Source organism: Mesoplodon mirus, assembly GCF_964341445.2.
Source record: "Mesoplodon mirus genome assembly, chromosome: X".
NCBI classification, from domain to species: domain Eukaryota; kingdom Metazoa; phylum Chordata; class Mammalia; order Artiodactyla; family Ziphiidae; genus Mesoplodon; species Mesoplodon mirus.
The window spans coordinates 8,495,863-8,511,199 of NC_138981.1; the positions used below are offsets into that span (position 1 = coordinate 8,495,863).

A 15,337-nucleotide genomic window follows, 5' to 3' on the forward strand; every position below is an offset into this window, starting at 1 on the left:
GAAGAATTGCCTTCTGCCTCTGGCAGAACTCAATTCTTCTTGAGCTCTAAGAAGCTGGAAACAATTTTATTAACAAAAACAGGGATGAAAAAGCAACAAAATGCTTTCCTCCTTTCATAAATCTATTCTTCCTACTTCATTCTGAATCGTCATTAATGACATTGCCAAAGCCTAGTCAAACAAGCTCAAAATCTGGGTTGGATTCAAGCTTCTCTGTGTCCTTTCCCCTCCGTGTTCAGAGCTGGGAGATCCACTTGATTTCATCTCCATGATGCCTGTTACTTCTTCCCTCTCTTTCCCATTCCAACTGCAATCATCCAGGTTTGAGCCTTCATTACCCCTTTGAAGTGGTCGTCTGTTGGCCATTACCAGCCTTCATTTCCCTCTTCTTATAACAGTCATACCCCAAGTTCCCTATGGAGAACTAATTGCTCTCCAACATCCAGCTGGAGGGTGAGGTGTAACCTAGCCTAAGAAAATGATCATTCCGCTCCCAGACTACCATGGCTGCCTGAGCAATGAGCATGTGACTTCATTAGAAGCAATGAAAAGCTGTGAGAATTTCCCAGAGACTTCAGAGGGACAGGATACAGGGCCTGAGGATTGTGCTGACAATTGAAGAAACAATTCCAAGAAATGGAGAGAAAGTAAAGGGCTCTCTTGACATCACTTGAGTGCTGGGTAAAGCTATGCCTGAAGCCACATTTGCTCTGGATTGTTCAGCTGTGTGAGCCCCCAAATTCCTTAAGCTAGTTTGAGCTTTTAGTTGAAAAGAAAGATATATCCTTGATGAGGCTTTGATACAACAGCTTGCTAACTTGTGTACTATTTCCTTCAACTTGTACATCAAATTTCTCCTCTATGTGGTTGTCAGAATGCTCTGATCAAGACACTTGATCAAAACCCCTTTTGATCAAAGCCACTTACTTGCTTGCTTGCCTCAATCTGTATTTCTCATCTTCTCCCCCAGCAGTCATCCTCACACACCCACAACCTCAGTACCACTGTGCTTCTCACTCTGACCTTTCCCCACCTCATTCCTTTAATTCGTTACATAAATATTTGGTGAGTGCTTACTGAGCGCCAGGCACTGGATGCTGGGATTCAGCGGCAAACCAAGCAGACAAGAATCCATGTCTCCTTGAAGCTGACAGTGAATATGGGAAGACTGGCATGAAACAAATAAACAGAAAACATAGCATGGATCACATGGAGAAATATAAAGCAAAGAAGGGCAATGAAGAATCCTGGGCCGGGGGTGCAATTTAAATAGGATTGTCAGAGAAACTGACAATTTAGCAGATGAAGGAACTGGAGAAAATCATTCCAAGCAGAAGGAAGAAAGAATTAGCAAGATGTTGAATCAGGAGCAGTTTGGAGGCCAGTGAGGTTGGAACAGAGTGAGAGGAAGAAGGCAAGTGGTAGGAAGTAGGTCAGGTAACCAAGGCCAGATGTTGTGGAGTCTTACTCCATGATAATGACTTCTGCTGTCAATCTAAGTGGGTGGGGAGCCACTGGAAGTTTTGAGCAGAGGACTAACGTGACTTGTCATCACTCTGGCTGCTGAGTCACTAGGAGATTGTAGGGAAGCAAGGGGTAAAGCCAGGAGTGCAGATGGGGGCTATCGATACATCCAGAAGAGAGATGATGCAGGGCCGAACCAGCATGGTGAGCGGATGAGAAATATCTGGATCCTGGAGACAGTGAAGGTAGAGACGATAACATTAGCTAATTGACTGGATGGAGAGAGAGAGAAGGAAGAGGGAGAGGGAGTGGGAGAGGAAGAAGAAGAGAGGATGACTTCAACGTTTGGGGCCTAGGCACCGGGAAGGATGGGGGTGCTGTTAACTGATGTAGAGAAGCTGCAGGGCGAGGAGGAGGCTGGGGGTCAAGATTAGGGCTGTGGCTTTGGTATAAGACGGAGAGGCCTGTGAGACATCCAAATGAAGGAAAGATCAAGTAGGTGATCGGGAATAAGGATCTGGGGTTAAAGGGGAGTCCTGGGCTGAACATAGAGATCTGGGGGACACATATAGATGGTATTTAAAGCTCTGTGACCAAATGCAATGGCCTGGGAATGAGAATGGAAGGAGAAGAGAAGGGGCAGGACTTTTAGGTCCAGGCTGAGAGATTGTTCTCTTACTATATTGAATACATTAAATAAATAAAAAGACTGATAATTTTGACAAACAACATGACCCAACAGATATACTTGATTACATCAGTTTTTCCAAAAGTAATATTCAAAGGGTGCAAATGAGAAGAGAGAGAGAGAACTCATTAAAAAAAAAAGAACAGCGAAGCAAAAAATAATATAGGTCAAAAATGTATATATTGAATTTTTTAAAAAGAATCTTCCATGAGCAAATTAGGAAGACTATTTCTATTTTTGTCCAGTTGGTTTAAAATTTCCTATGCTTAAATGAAGCAACTGACAAAGGATTAATCTCCAAAATTTATAAGCAGCTCATGCAGCTCAATAACAAAACAACAAACAACCCAATCCAAAAATGGGCAGAAGACCTAAATAGACATTTCTCCAAAGAAGGTATACAGATTGCCAACAAACACATGAAAGGATGCTCAACATCATTAATCACTAGAGAAATGCAAGTCAAAACTACAATGAGGCATCACCTCACACCAGTCAGAGTGGCCATCATCAAGAAATCTAGAAACAATAAATGCTGGAGAGGGTGTGGAGAAAAGGGAACACTCTTGCACTGCTGGTGGGAATGTGAATTGTTACAGCCACTATGGAGAACAGTATGGAGGTTCCTTAGAAAACTACAAATAGAACTACCATATGACCCAGCAATCCCACTACTGGGCACATACCCTGAGAAAACCATAATTCAAAAAGAGTCACGTACCAAAATGTTCATTGCAGCTCTGTTTACAATAGCCCAGAGATGGAAACAACCTAAGTGTCCATCATCTGATGAATGGATAAAGAAGATGTGGCACATATATACAATGGAATATTACTCAGCCATAAAAAGAAACGAAATTGAACTTTTTGTAATGAGGTGGATAGACTTAGAGTCTGTCACACAGAGTGAAGTAAGTCAGAAAGAGAAAGACAAATACCGTATGCTAACACATATATATGGAATTTAAGAAAAAAACATGTCATGAAGAACCTAGGGGTAAAACAGGAATAAAGAGACAGACCTACTTGAGAATGGACTTGAGGATATGGGGAGCGGGAAGGGTAAGCTGTGACAAAGCGAGAGAGAGGCATGGACATATATACACTACCAAACGTAAGGTAGATAGCTAGTGGGAAGCAGCCGCATAGCACAGGGAGATCAGATCAGTGCTTGGTGACTGCCTGGAGGGGTGGGATAGGGAGGGTGGGAGGGAGGGAGACGCAACAGGGAAGAGATATGGGAACATATGTATATGTATAACTGATTCACTTTGTTATAAAGCAGAAACTAACACACCATTGTGAAGCAATTATACTCCAATAAAGTTGTAAAAAAAATTTCCTATGTTTAGACATGTAATAAAAAATTTTGCTCCAAGCACCAATCCATTCCCACTAAGAATAAACAACTGGAGTGCATGGCCTTCAGAGTGGTGCACACATCACAATATTAGTTCTCTGAGAGTATATGGTGTGTCTAATGATAAATTATCAACTCAGATACATTATTAGAATAGGTTACAGGAAGGATCATTATTTGAAAATAACTTGCCATAAAGTTTTGCAGAAATAGCATAATTTCTGCAATTCAGAGTTTTTACTCATTCAGCTACGCTTTATTCCCAACCAATTATAATTACTGAGGCTTATTTTCTGTAGCATATGTGACCTTTACTTGGTAACAAATGCAAATAGAAAGGGTCAGTGCTATAAACCTATCAACAGTTTCTTTTCAAAAGACTCATGATACCATTTTGGCTTGGAGACACTATTTACAAATAAGTGAAAAAATATAGCTTAAAAATGTGGATCCATGTATTGCAGGAAGAGTAGATAATATTTTCCTATGCATTATGCAAGACTGACTACAGTGTACATAATCCATTATTTTAATTAGCTTATTTATAGCCCATTTTGATTTAAGGCAGCTTCCAAAATTCATATGATAAAACCACATTTGTTTTTGTTTTTTAATAAAGGAATTGTTCAGAAAATTGGAACCAGTGGGAAAATGAAGGTAGAGAATTTGAAACGATGCCTGGAACTGACTTTTAATATTCATACTACAGCATCCAGTGCTGTTTTCCCAATAATTCCTGTCATCTTTGTCCACATTTGCACATTTCATTTCCAATTATTTAATAAAAATTTCAAACTACTGGCTCAGTTCAATTGGATGAGCATTCATTTTCTATTAATTTAGATACTTAATAGAGAAACTAAGGTCAGGGGAATGAGCTGAATAGAAACAGCAGCTTACAGTAAGTAAGAAGAAACATCCACGTAGACTATTCACATATGCATTCCTTTTCAGTAATTAGGATGCTGTCGAAAGAATATCTGACCAACAATCGATAGTTCCCGAGGTCCCGTTTTGGCTCTGCTGCTTATAATTAATATAAACTTGGACACATCGACCATCTTCTTTAGGATTCTATTCCTGAATCTGAAAATCTGGGCATATCCTATCTGTCCCTTTTGCCTTTATGGAGATGTTATGGGGATCAAAAGGGCTAACAAATTTGAAAGTACCTGACTAATTGCAAAGAACTTTAGAATAAAAGATTTTATTGGAAATAGACAAAATAATAAGTTAAACACTTAAAAGAAAATAATAAAAGCAGATAACTTGGAGATGGTCAATGTTTGTTCTGAGATTTCTTTCTTGACTAACAGCCATCAATTTCCACCTTTTATCCTGTGAGCTTGCAAAGAAACATCATTCTTCTCTTTTGCCTAACACTTCTGGTGGGTAACTAAGTTATGGGATTTCCTCTCGATATGTCTCCGTTCTTGACCACCCCTTGATTTCTAGGGTTACAGTGTATGATCTCTTGGCACCTCAATTGCAATGGTCTTGAAGCCAGACTCTGTGTAGCTTCTCCATTTTGGCTTTTTCTCCTGTGCCAGACCTCAAGTCTTTGGGCTGGTCACATCATCAGAAGGCAGGGATTATCTGACTTGACCACCTGGAACTGATAGAGGGTCCTAAGGTTGCAGTTCTCTGTCAGCTGGCCTCCTTCACAGCTAGGCCAAGATCATATGAGCCAATCCTGGCCAAGGTACCCTAAGTGGGAGGGTCTTATAGAAGCTTCTGGAAAAGGTTCTCCTCCATATTGACAAGAGATGCAGGAGAGAAAACATCTCTCTTTGTGACTGGATGTGATAATGGCTTCAAGAGGTGCTGGAAGTGACTGTGGTCTCTTGCAGCTAAAGATGGCGGACCAGAGAGAGCATAAGTGTGAGTGAGCCGCTAAAATTGTGCCCTCAGACTTCTTATTATGTGAGATAATAAATCCTGATGTTTGCCACTGCCTATAGTTGATTGTTCTCCACCTTGCAGTTGAAACTCCTACCTGCATATCTACAACCTTTCACCCACTCACTCACTCACTCAATTTTATACTCTTCCAGAACACAGGGTAGGGTGGTGCCTTCTATGCAATGGAGGCTGAATAAATGTTGTTGGAATGGCTACAAATAATAATAAAAAATAACCCAGAATTATTGGTCTTCATGGTGTATACTGGTTATGTTGCGTTTGTCTAGATGCTTCTCTCTACTTATAAGCAGTACCCATCCCAAAGGGCTTCTTCCCTTACAATTTATTGTTTCAAGTCAAAATCTCTACTGTGTTTCATGGCACAGGGAGATCAGCTCGGTGCTTTGTGTCCACCTAGAGGGGTGGGATAGGGAGGGTGGGAGGGAGACACAAGAGGGAAGAGAAATGGGGATATATGTATACGTATAGCTGATTCACTTTGTTATACAGCATAAACTAACACACCATTGTAAAGCAACTGTACTCCAATAAAGATGTTAAAAAAATCTACCGTGTTTTAGTCAACTATTTAGTAACTTCAGATAATTTCTAACGGTACCATTTATGGTTGTTTTTATCTGGAGACTCAACTCCTTAGCTTTTCATATATTCCTTCAAAGGATAATGCTATTTCAAAAATCAAAAGAACTTTGGACTGTCCTGCTTCAGAGAAAAAATGTAAACACTGCACATATGAAGGAATAAAGCTGTCATAATTAAAATCCACCCTATCAAATTAAAGATGAAACCTTGAATGATTGCCTAGGGTATAACGGCTATGATGTATTTTATTCCATAAACCAGAGAGAGTGAAAAATGGTTTGAGTTTTCTCCATTTACTAAGTCACCATAACAAACCACTAAGGGCATCTGAAAGAGCACTTCCCAGGACCCAATCCTACTGTACTGTACTTGTGTAGGTGTTTCGCACCAGTCCACCACTTGGCACTGAGCCAAGAAGGATGCTTTGCATTTAAAACTCTAACAGTCCCCAGCAGAAGTAAATGTCATTGGAAGTCATGATGATATATTTTTTTAAGCTAACAAACACACCGAGAGAAATCACTTTGGCTATTTATGGGAGCAAAAGCTCAAACTTGGACAGGCCCAGCCTAGAACTTCTGTGTAGCTCTGGTGTGGAGGATGGCTTAATATTATATAAGGAGGTCTCAGTGCACTTAAAGGGCCAGAATGTGTTAAGTTCAAGAAATTTTTCTCACGTGCCTGACACATGCCAGGCAGCGTTTTTGGCAGTTGGGGCACATTATTGAACAAATATAGTCGAAGAGCCCAGGACTCATGGAGCTGTGAGGGGGGATGACTCGAGGAAGGTGAAGAGCTTCTGCCCCTCTCCACCTGCGTGTGTCACCAACAGTGCACGCATTCTGTCACTACAGACAGGGACAAGGTGAGCGGGCTTTCACAGCCATCTGCTGGCCTGGACATCAAGTGGGTCGGTGTTATGATCAGTCCAGAGGGATTAATGCTGTTGAAGGTCCCCTTTCTGCCCCATTTTCAAACTGGTTAAAATACTCTCCCCCGTCCACCCCCAGCCAAATGAATTCCATATCTGAGACGTCACGTTAAAGCACCTCGTCTTTTGTGAGGGAAGGCATCACACTGTAGAAATAATTCACTCAGTCGCCGCATCACTTAGGTGAACGATCTTGGCTTGCTCCTGGTGAAATGGTGGTGCAATTGAGAATAAGCTGATGATGTACATAATGACTAACCCGACCCCTGGCACACAAACAGTGGTTATTTTAAAAACAGTGGTTATATAAAAAGGGAAATGGAAATCGTATATAATTATCTGGATGGCGGTGGTCTCTTGTTTGATGCCCTGGATTACTGCTTGACTCCTTTTGACTTGGCATGTGAGAGAAGCTTTAAGAAAATGTAATTTGTGCCGGGAAAGAAGAGAACACAGAGCAAAGCCTGGCTTCTGAGCTTGGAACCCTCAACACAGCCTCTGACCCTTGCTCCCAGCACTTCTCATTCGAAATTTCCCACGTGCGCTATGCTGATCCCCAGCTCAGGCTGACCAATCAGCAGGGTGGGAACGCACCGCCGTTCCCACGCCTCCACAGCACCCGGCACTTTCCATCAGCCCACAAGGGTGGTGCCTTCTCCTCTTTCCCTCTCTCCAAAAAAGAAGCCCTAGTAGTATCAGCCCTGAGACTGAGCTGACTGTTTGCTCCACTCTGCTCTGAAGCTCTTAGTAATTCCAAGAGCCACGATGAATTTTCTCTGGCATTTCCGACATCAATTACAGAAGCCACAACTTGCAGAACAATTAATGTGTTCATGATTGAGTCGGTGAATGCTTTCTGCCTCACAGTGATAACACGGACCATTTCTAGATACGCATGATTCTTCTCTTTTATTTCCGGTGTTCCCAGGGAGAGCATCATTTTATGTTTTCCAATTTTTAGATAGTTGTTGATATCAGAAATGGAGGGTTATGATTTAAAGTTTGGGGGAATCTAAGGAGTATGGGCACCAAACCAAAAACAAACAAACAACAAAAGTGCATTTTTCTCTAGCAATGCATTATCGCAGTATGTTTTTTGTAACAAATACTTACCGAGCACCCATTTGGCAGAAAGCACACTTTCTGCCAAGTACTTTCCAGGTGCTGTGGATATCAGTGAATAAAACAAACAAAAATCCCTGCCTTCATAAAGTTTGCATTCTATTAGGTTTCAACAAGCATAATAAATAAATATACAGTGAGCTGAAGGTGATAAGTGCTAGAGCTAAAAGAAAGAGAAGAATAAAGACTAGGAGTATATATGTGTGGGAGCAGGTCGCAGCGTTACACGGCGTGGTGAGGGTAGGTTTTACTGCGAAGGCGACACCTGGAGGTGCTTTGATAGGGCAGGCACCTGATCAATTTCTTATAATAATAGCAGTGATCTCTCTCTCTCTCTCTCTCTCTTTTTTTTTTTGGAGTCCCTAGTATATGTCAGTTCCTGTCCTAAGTGCCTTAGGATGTCATTTCTAATTCTCAAAATAATCCTGTAAAGCTTCATCTCATTTTTTTTTCAACAGAAAAAATGGAGACTTAGGGAAGGTAAGCATAGGGCCAAGATCACATAGCAAATACATAGCTGAGCAGAGATTTGAATTCTGGGAGCTGATTCCAAAGCTCACGGTCTTCCCACCATCTTGGGAGTTTCCCAAGATGTGGTTAGGAAACTATCAGAATGCCCTGGAGGTATTCATTAGAAAGTACACAATTCTGGGCCCCATCTCAGCGCTACTAAGTTTGATCCTCTAGAGTGCAGCCCAGGAATCTGAATATCTGATGAATTTTTCTTGCAACTGTTGCATGTTCAAGTTGGTGCACCACGGTTATGATCTGCTGCCTTGGTCTCTTGCTAGAGTGATCATGATGGCTGTTATCATGACCTCTTTCCAGCCCTAGGATTTCTAACCCAGTGCCTGAAAAGCAAACAACTGGTAAAAAGACTGTCCTAGCCACACTCTCGAACTGTGTGGCAGCCTCTAAATCTGGTTATCTTTTCTGTATTACGGGACCAAGCCAGGTTCTCTTCTGTCCTTTCCCATTAACTCGGACACTGGCCACTTGGGACAGGCAGTCCAACATGAGGAAATGAAGGACATTATAACACTCAGAAGAAGCTTTGGGTCCCTGCCAGGCCTCTGTGGGGTTTTATATCCCTTCCATCAGTTCTTCAATGGCATCGCTGCTTCTAGGATGCATTCTGCCTTCAAGGACAAACTCACAGCCACCTTTTCTAACAAGTCTTCCTTTCTGATGCCAATGGGAAGCGATGCCTCCCTCTCTGAGCTTGTAAACCCTTCCAAGGACTGTGAAACAGCACAATTGCTAACCACCTTTAACCATCAGGTCCTGTCTAGCTTCATCCTTCCTTGTTGGGAATTACTGTGCTAATTCTGAAAGCTTCTTAATACAAAAAAAAATGAAACAGCTATCTACATGATTGAATTTTTGTCCATCCACACAGACCTGCTTTGCCAACCAGCCACCAGCTTTGGTATAACAAACTAGATCCTGAAATGCCAAATATGCCAAAAGAATCTACAAAATGATGTGATTGATTAAAAAAAAGAGGTGGGGCTTCCCTGGTGGCGCAGTGGTTGAGAGTCTGCCTGCCGATGCAGGGGACACGGGTTCGTGCCCCGGTCCAGGAGGATCCCACATGCCGCGGAGCGGCTGGGCCCGTGGGCCATGGCCGCTGGGCCTGCGCGTCTGGAGCCTGTGCTCCGCAACGGGAGAGGCCACAGCAGTGAGAGGCCCGCATACCGCAAAAAAAAAAAAAAAGAGGTGAAGCTAGGTCTAGGGCATAGAACCATGCAGATTTTAGAACTAGAAGGGATCTTGGTTATCATTCATTCTAACCTAGTCCTTTGATAACTAAAGAAATGGAAATCTAAGAAGATGAGGTCACACAGCTAATGTATAGTAAAGATAGGACTATAGCAAAGTTTTCTGGTTCCAGAGCCAGTTTTCTTTTTTCTTTTTTTTTTTTTTTTGCGGTACGCAGCCCTCTCACTGTTGGGACCTCTCCCGTTGCAGAGCACAGGCTCCGGACGCGCAGGCTCAGCAGCCATGGCTCAGGGGCCCAGCCGCTCCGCGGCATGTGGGATCTTCCCAGACCGGGGCACAAACCCATGTCCCCTGCATTGGCAGGCGGACTCTCAACCACTGCACCACCAGGGAAGCCCCAGTTTTCTTTTTATTGACACAGGCTTGGGATCTTTGTCCTAACTCTCCTCCTACTTCCTTGTCCCTTTCCTCAACACATAATTCTCATAATCTGTCTAAGGAGATCAAGAATGCTTACGTTAATGGTTAACTTACTCTGAGAAAGGTATCCTTAATTCCTCCATGCTCAAACCTTTTGATAAGTATAAGGAGTAAGGATTAGTAATATGGAAGTCATACGTCACACAGCTACCACTGAGTCCTTCATTAATTCAACCAATATTTCTTGTGTTTCTACCATGTACCAGGCATAGGGGTAATGCAGTAAAGAAAGTTAGGTGGGGCTTCCCTGGTGGCGCAGTGGTTGAGAATCCGCCTGCCAATGCAGGGGACACGGGTTTGAGCCCTGGTCTGGGAGGATCCCACATGCCGTGGAGCAACTGGGCCCGGGAGCCACAACTACTGAGCCTGCGCGTCTGGAGCCTGTGCTCCACAACAACAGAGGCCGTGATAGTGAGAGGCCCACGCACCACGATGAAGAGTGGCCCCCGCTCGCCGCAACTAGAGAAAGCCCTCGCACATAAACAAAGACCCAACACAGCCATAAATAAATTAATTAATTAATTTAAAAAAAAAGAAAGTTAGGTGGAAATGAGCAAAAATTCACCCTGTCAGGGAGCTCGCATTCTAATAGGGAAACACAAACAAAAGAAATTAGTAAAACCCTTATTGGTAATGGTAAGTGCTAAGACAAAAAGGCGGGGAAAGGGAATAGGAAGTGAGGATGTGTGTGTATGGCGGTGGTGTGGTAGGGGGGCTGGATTTTAGACAAGGCGACCAGGGAAGGCCTCGTTGAGAAGTATAGATCACGACTGGGGAACACAAATATGAGCTATTACCCAAGAGAATCTCGGTATCAGGCTCCACAGGGAATGGCAAACTAAGATCAGATTTGGAAAATGTTGGACAAGATGGAGTATTGATGTTCTTCTACCGTTCTTAATAATCCAGGCAGCAGGAAATGGAAGGAGAGGAATGGCACAGTGAAAATGGCAGCAACTGGACTTTCAAGGAGGCCAGGAAGAGATTTGTTAGTATCTGACGTGAAAAGAAATGCCTGATGGTTTGGTTTCATATAAAGAACTTTGTTTAGAATACAGAATTGAGAGAATGGAATTAAGATTGACAAGAGGTATTATTTTGTCTTAAAAAAAAATCTAGAGAGCATGAAGTATGCCAAGACTACTTGGCAAGATGATACACGACTTAAAACTTGATGAAAATGTTGAAAAATTCAGACATCTGATTCATCCAAATATGTAATTAATTATGAGGATTGTGGCTGAAGGGTGAAATTTATATAGAGTTCATGAAAATTTCCACTTTTTTTTGAGAGCTTACTGCATGCAACACATGGGCAGTGCCTCAAATACTCAAAGAGGAGCAAGACACCATTCTACCTCGTGAATTTTTCACTGTGGAAAAATCCATTTTCACTTCCTCCTGGGCATCCAGCAGGAATACATTTCTCAGCTTCCCTTGCAGTTAAATGTGGCTTGTGGCAGAGTTCTGTCCAATGGGACTGGAGGGGGCATGATGGATGTCCCTTCTAGGTTTGGCCCATAAAGTCCTAGGGGACTGAAGAGTCTCAAGATGCAAGGAGCTGGGGTCCCTAAATCGCCACCTGGAACGCTGTCCGCTAAACATCTGATTAAACCTTATGTGAATAAGGTACTTATGACTGTTGTGCTGAAGTACTACGATTTGAGCCAACTTGTGTTGCCCAACTAATACAATTATTAATTAACATTTGCATAGAATTTTGCAGTTTGCAGAATGCTTTTGCATAGCAAATGATTCTGGGAACCACCCCAGGAAATGGGTCATATTTTAATTTTTTCCCATTTCACAAACGCTGAAATTGATGCTTACTGAATATTGAATTACTTGGTCATGATCACAAAGGTGAGACAGAGAGGGCAAATATTCGAAACTACTGGCTCTCAAATGCACAAAAAAATAACTGATATAAGACAAGGACGGAAATAAATCTAATGCAAGGCATTTGATAAATATAGACAAAATATTAAGGAAATTCAAAAGAGGGAACTAGCATACTTGGTTGAAGAAGCCACAAAAGGCTCTAGTGGAATAGGTAAGATTTATGGTGAGCATTTGTAAATTCAAAAGAGAAATGGGAGAAGAATCATGGAGAAAGTTCCTGTAAATTCTGACATGCAATACGAGTGGTGAATAGACATGGAAGAGACTTGGCATTTGTTCTAATGATCCAAGGGAAGTTGGAGCAAGCAATGCAGTTTTTTGAAGGAAAACAGGAACTGGTAATTCAATACAAATCAAAAAAGTATTTACTGAGTGCCTGTCAGATGGAGAGCCTTCCAAAAGTGTACAGAGGATACAGAGAGGAGACAACAAGGGCACAGCCTGTGTTTTAAATGCGTTTGTGATCTACTAGGAGAAATAGTCAAAAATGACTTCAACACAGTGTTGAATGAGGTAAACATCAATAGGAACAGTAATAGGGTTCAAGGGACAGAGAAGTGACATGGCAAAGTGACTCAAGAAGGACAAAGGAAAGATAGGTAAAGCTTCATGCAGGACGCAAAATGTCCCGATTGACCTTGGAGGAGGTGCCATTGCTGAGGATGGTTATAAATACATGAATTCACGAGGGCCACGTATAGCTCCCAAAAGAAGAGTTTTATCAATTTTGGGGGCAAGGACACTGCTATATAAAGAATTAAATGATTCCAAAATGTGACCATTGTTTAGGGGACAACAAAATGAAATTTACAATTTGGATATGACCATTGTTTAGGGGACAACAAAATGAAATTTACAATTTGGATATGTTTGTTTAAACTTGGAATCACAAACTTACAGTGACATCATAGGTATGTAAATTTCTATTAACTGCCTGGCTTCCAACGAATTCAGTTAATGACCAGCACTATGGACCAGAAGGTGCTGTGCCTAAGTTTCATTATGCCACCAAGAGGCAATCAATAGGCAGTTGACTGAGATGTCTTGCCAAAGAAGGGCCACTTACCATGAACAGGGCTTCATAATTTTCTATCATTTTCTGCACCACAGCAATGATGGCTGTGCTCTCTTCAGCCCGGGCTGAACTCTGGACCGAGAATTCCTTGTCTGACGACTTCTGCTTGTGCAGCAGGTTGGGTCCAAATATGGTGGCCAAGTTTAGAGACGTCATTTTGTTCCCAGTGACCTATAGAAGCAGAGAATACAAGGACTGTTGTGATTTTTGCTTTTCAAAATGCCAGGTGGTTCAATCATCAATAGAATATTTCTACTTTCTCTCTTTTTTTTTTTCTGCAAGGACTACATCATCTCTGTCAGAATCCACGAAGAGCATCATCATTTTCCTTTTGCTTCATGTCTTGAATCGAAGCTCATAGCTCAGTGGTCATCTCAATAGCATACTGAGTAAAAGTTATAACTGTTACTTTTGTGAAACTGGTACTATATAAAATTTCTATCCTGTCTGCTCTTTAAAAATATTGATGTCCATCCATCCAACTGACCATCTTATCCATCCCTCTCTCTATCCTTCATCCATCTATCCATCATCTCTCTATTAATCCATCCACTCAGCACCTACCATAGACTAGGCATTTTTCATGGATTCTGATTATTCTAAAGTTTTTCCCACAATGATCACAAACCAGCCCTTATTTTAAAGGGTTCACATTCTAGAGGATAAAGAAAATGATCAATTACAAGCATTGAGTACAAAGTATGAAACTAGCAACTCTGGAGGCCCCCGGGACACTCCAAAGAGGTGGGTGGCAATATTTGCACAAAACCTTGAAGGAGAATAGAGTTTGCTGGGCTGAAAAGCAGAGGAAATGGTGCAGCAGGCACCTTCACAGTGGTGAGAACACGATATGCAAAGACAGAAACATGTAAAATACGCCAAGGCCCGCCAGGAAACTCAGCATGGCAGAAGGTCCTGCAGGAAAGGCCGGCAAGGGCCAGGTGAAAGTCATTGCTACATGTCCCCTGTGGGGCAAAACTACTCCTGGTTGAGAGCCACTGGTCTAGACCAATTTTTATTTCTCTTGTTGAAATTAGTTGAAAATCTACGAATGCCCAGAAAAGCATGGGGACTGTGGCTGCTTGGTGAGGATCCTTTGCCTGGGAAGATCTGCACAGCCTTCAAGAGGCAGCTGGATGCACAGCATAAAATTCCTGACTCACAGGTGAGACGAAGCCTCCTGAGTCCCGACCTTGTCCCGTGGAGACCTGAGCTGGTGGCTACCCAGGCCTGCAAGCCCAGCATGGCACATGGGGTGTATTTTTAGAAGGCGAAGCTGTTTTCAGGTTTGCTGCCAAGTGAAATGATTTCATGTGGTAAACACTGGGAATTTTTAAGAAAGTGCCCTTAATGTACGACTGTTCAATTATGTTTTTTCTTTGTTTCATTTCACTGATACAAAACTTGACAAGTTTTCATGTTATTTTTCATTTTTCTTCCTGGAAATTCATGGCTGAGGATAAAATCAAATATGCACCATTTTCAAATTCATCCCTTTAGAACTCAGAGGCGTTTGGAGTATATCAGGGTTTTCTCATTTTTTAAAAAAAAACATGATCAAATGGAAGATTCTGTTTTCTTTGAAAAGAATGTTTAGTACAAGGACAAGCCAGAACTCTGTTTCCGCTCTCCTTCTCCTGTTGCTATTCTGGGAATGCAATACAATCCCTCTGTAAAACTGCACAGAGATTCCAGCTGCAGACCACGCTGCTGTGGTGTGTTAACACCTTTTTGTTTCATTTTGGTTTTATTTGATTGTTTTTTAATCTGGAAAGGAGACTTGCTCCCAGATGGCTTCTACCCTTACCCCTCAAGTTTCAGCATACCTATCTATCTATCATCTCTCTATCTATCATCTATCTCTATGACTGCCCAAGAGTGCACAATATAATGTGTACTTGGGCTTGGTTCATTATTTAATTGTCAGCCAGTGTTATGTTTCCAAATGTTAACGGGAAAACATTTATCTCTACTAAATAAGCATCCTAGATCATTTCTGATCCGAATATGAAGCGCTCACATTTACTGATATTAAAAGTTTAGCATGTAGGTGGGGGAGGGATAGATTGGGAATTTGAGACTAGCAGA

The 15,337-nt window shown here is 42.0% G+C and overlaps 1 protein-coding gene across 3 annotated transcripts in view; it reads right to left on the bottom strand.

Moving 5' to 3' along the window:
* Window positions 1–15,337, bottom strand: part of ARHGAP6 (Rho GTPase activating protein 6) — a 165,048-nt gene that overhangs the window by 17,928 nt on the left and 131,783 nt on the right. For all 3 annotated transcript variants that reach the window (XM_082609416.1, XM_082609415.1, XM_082609414.1), the window contains one exon: window positions 13,241–13,420. In XM_082609416.1, coding sequence (XP_082465542.1) covers window positions 13,241–13,420 — 180 coding nt within the window. The remainder of the gene's footprint in view (window positions 1–13,240; window positions 13,421–15,337) is intronic.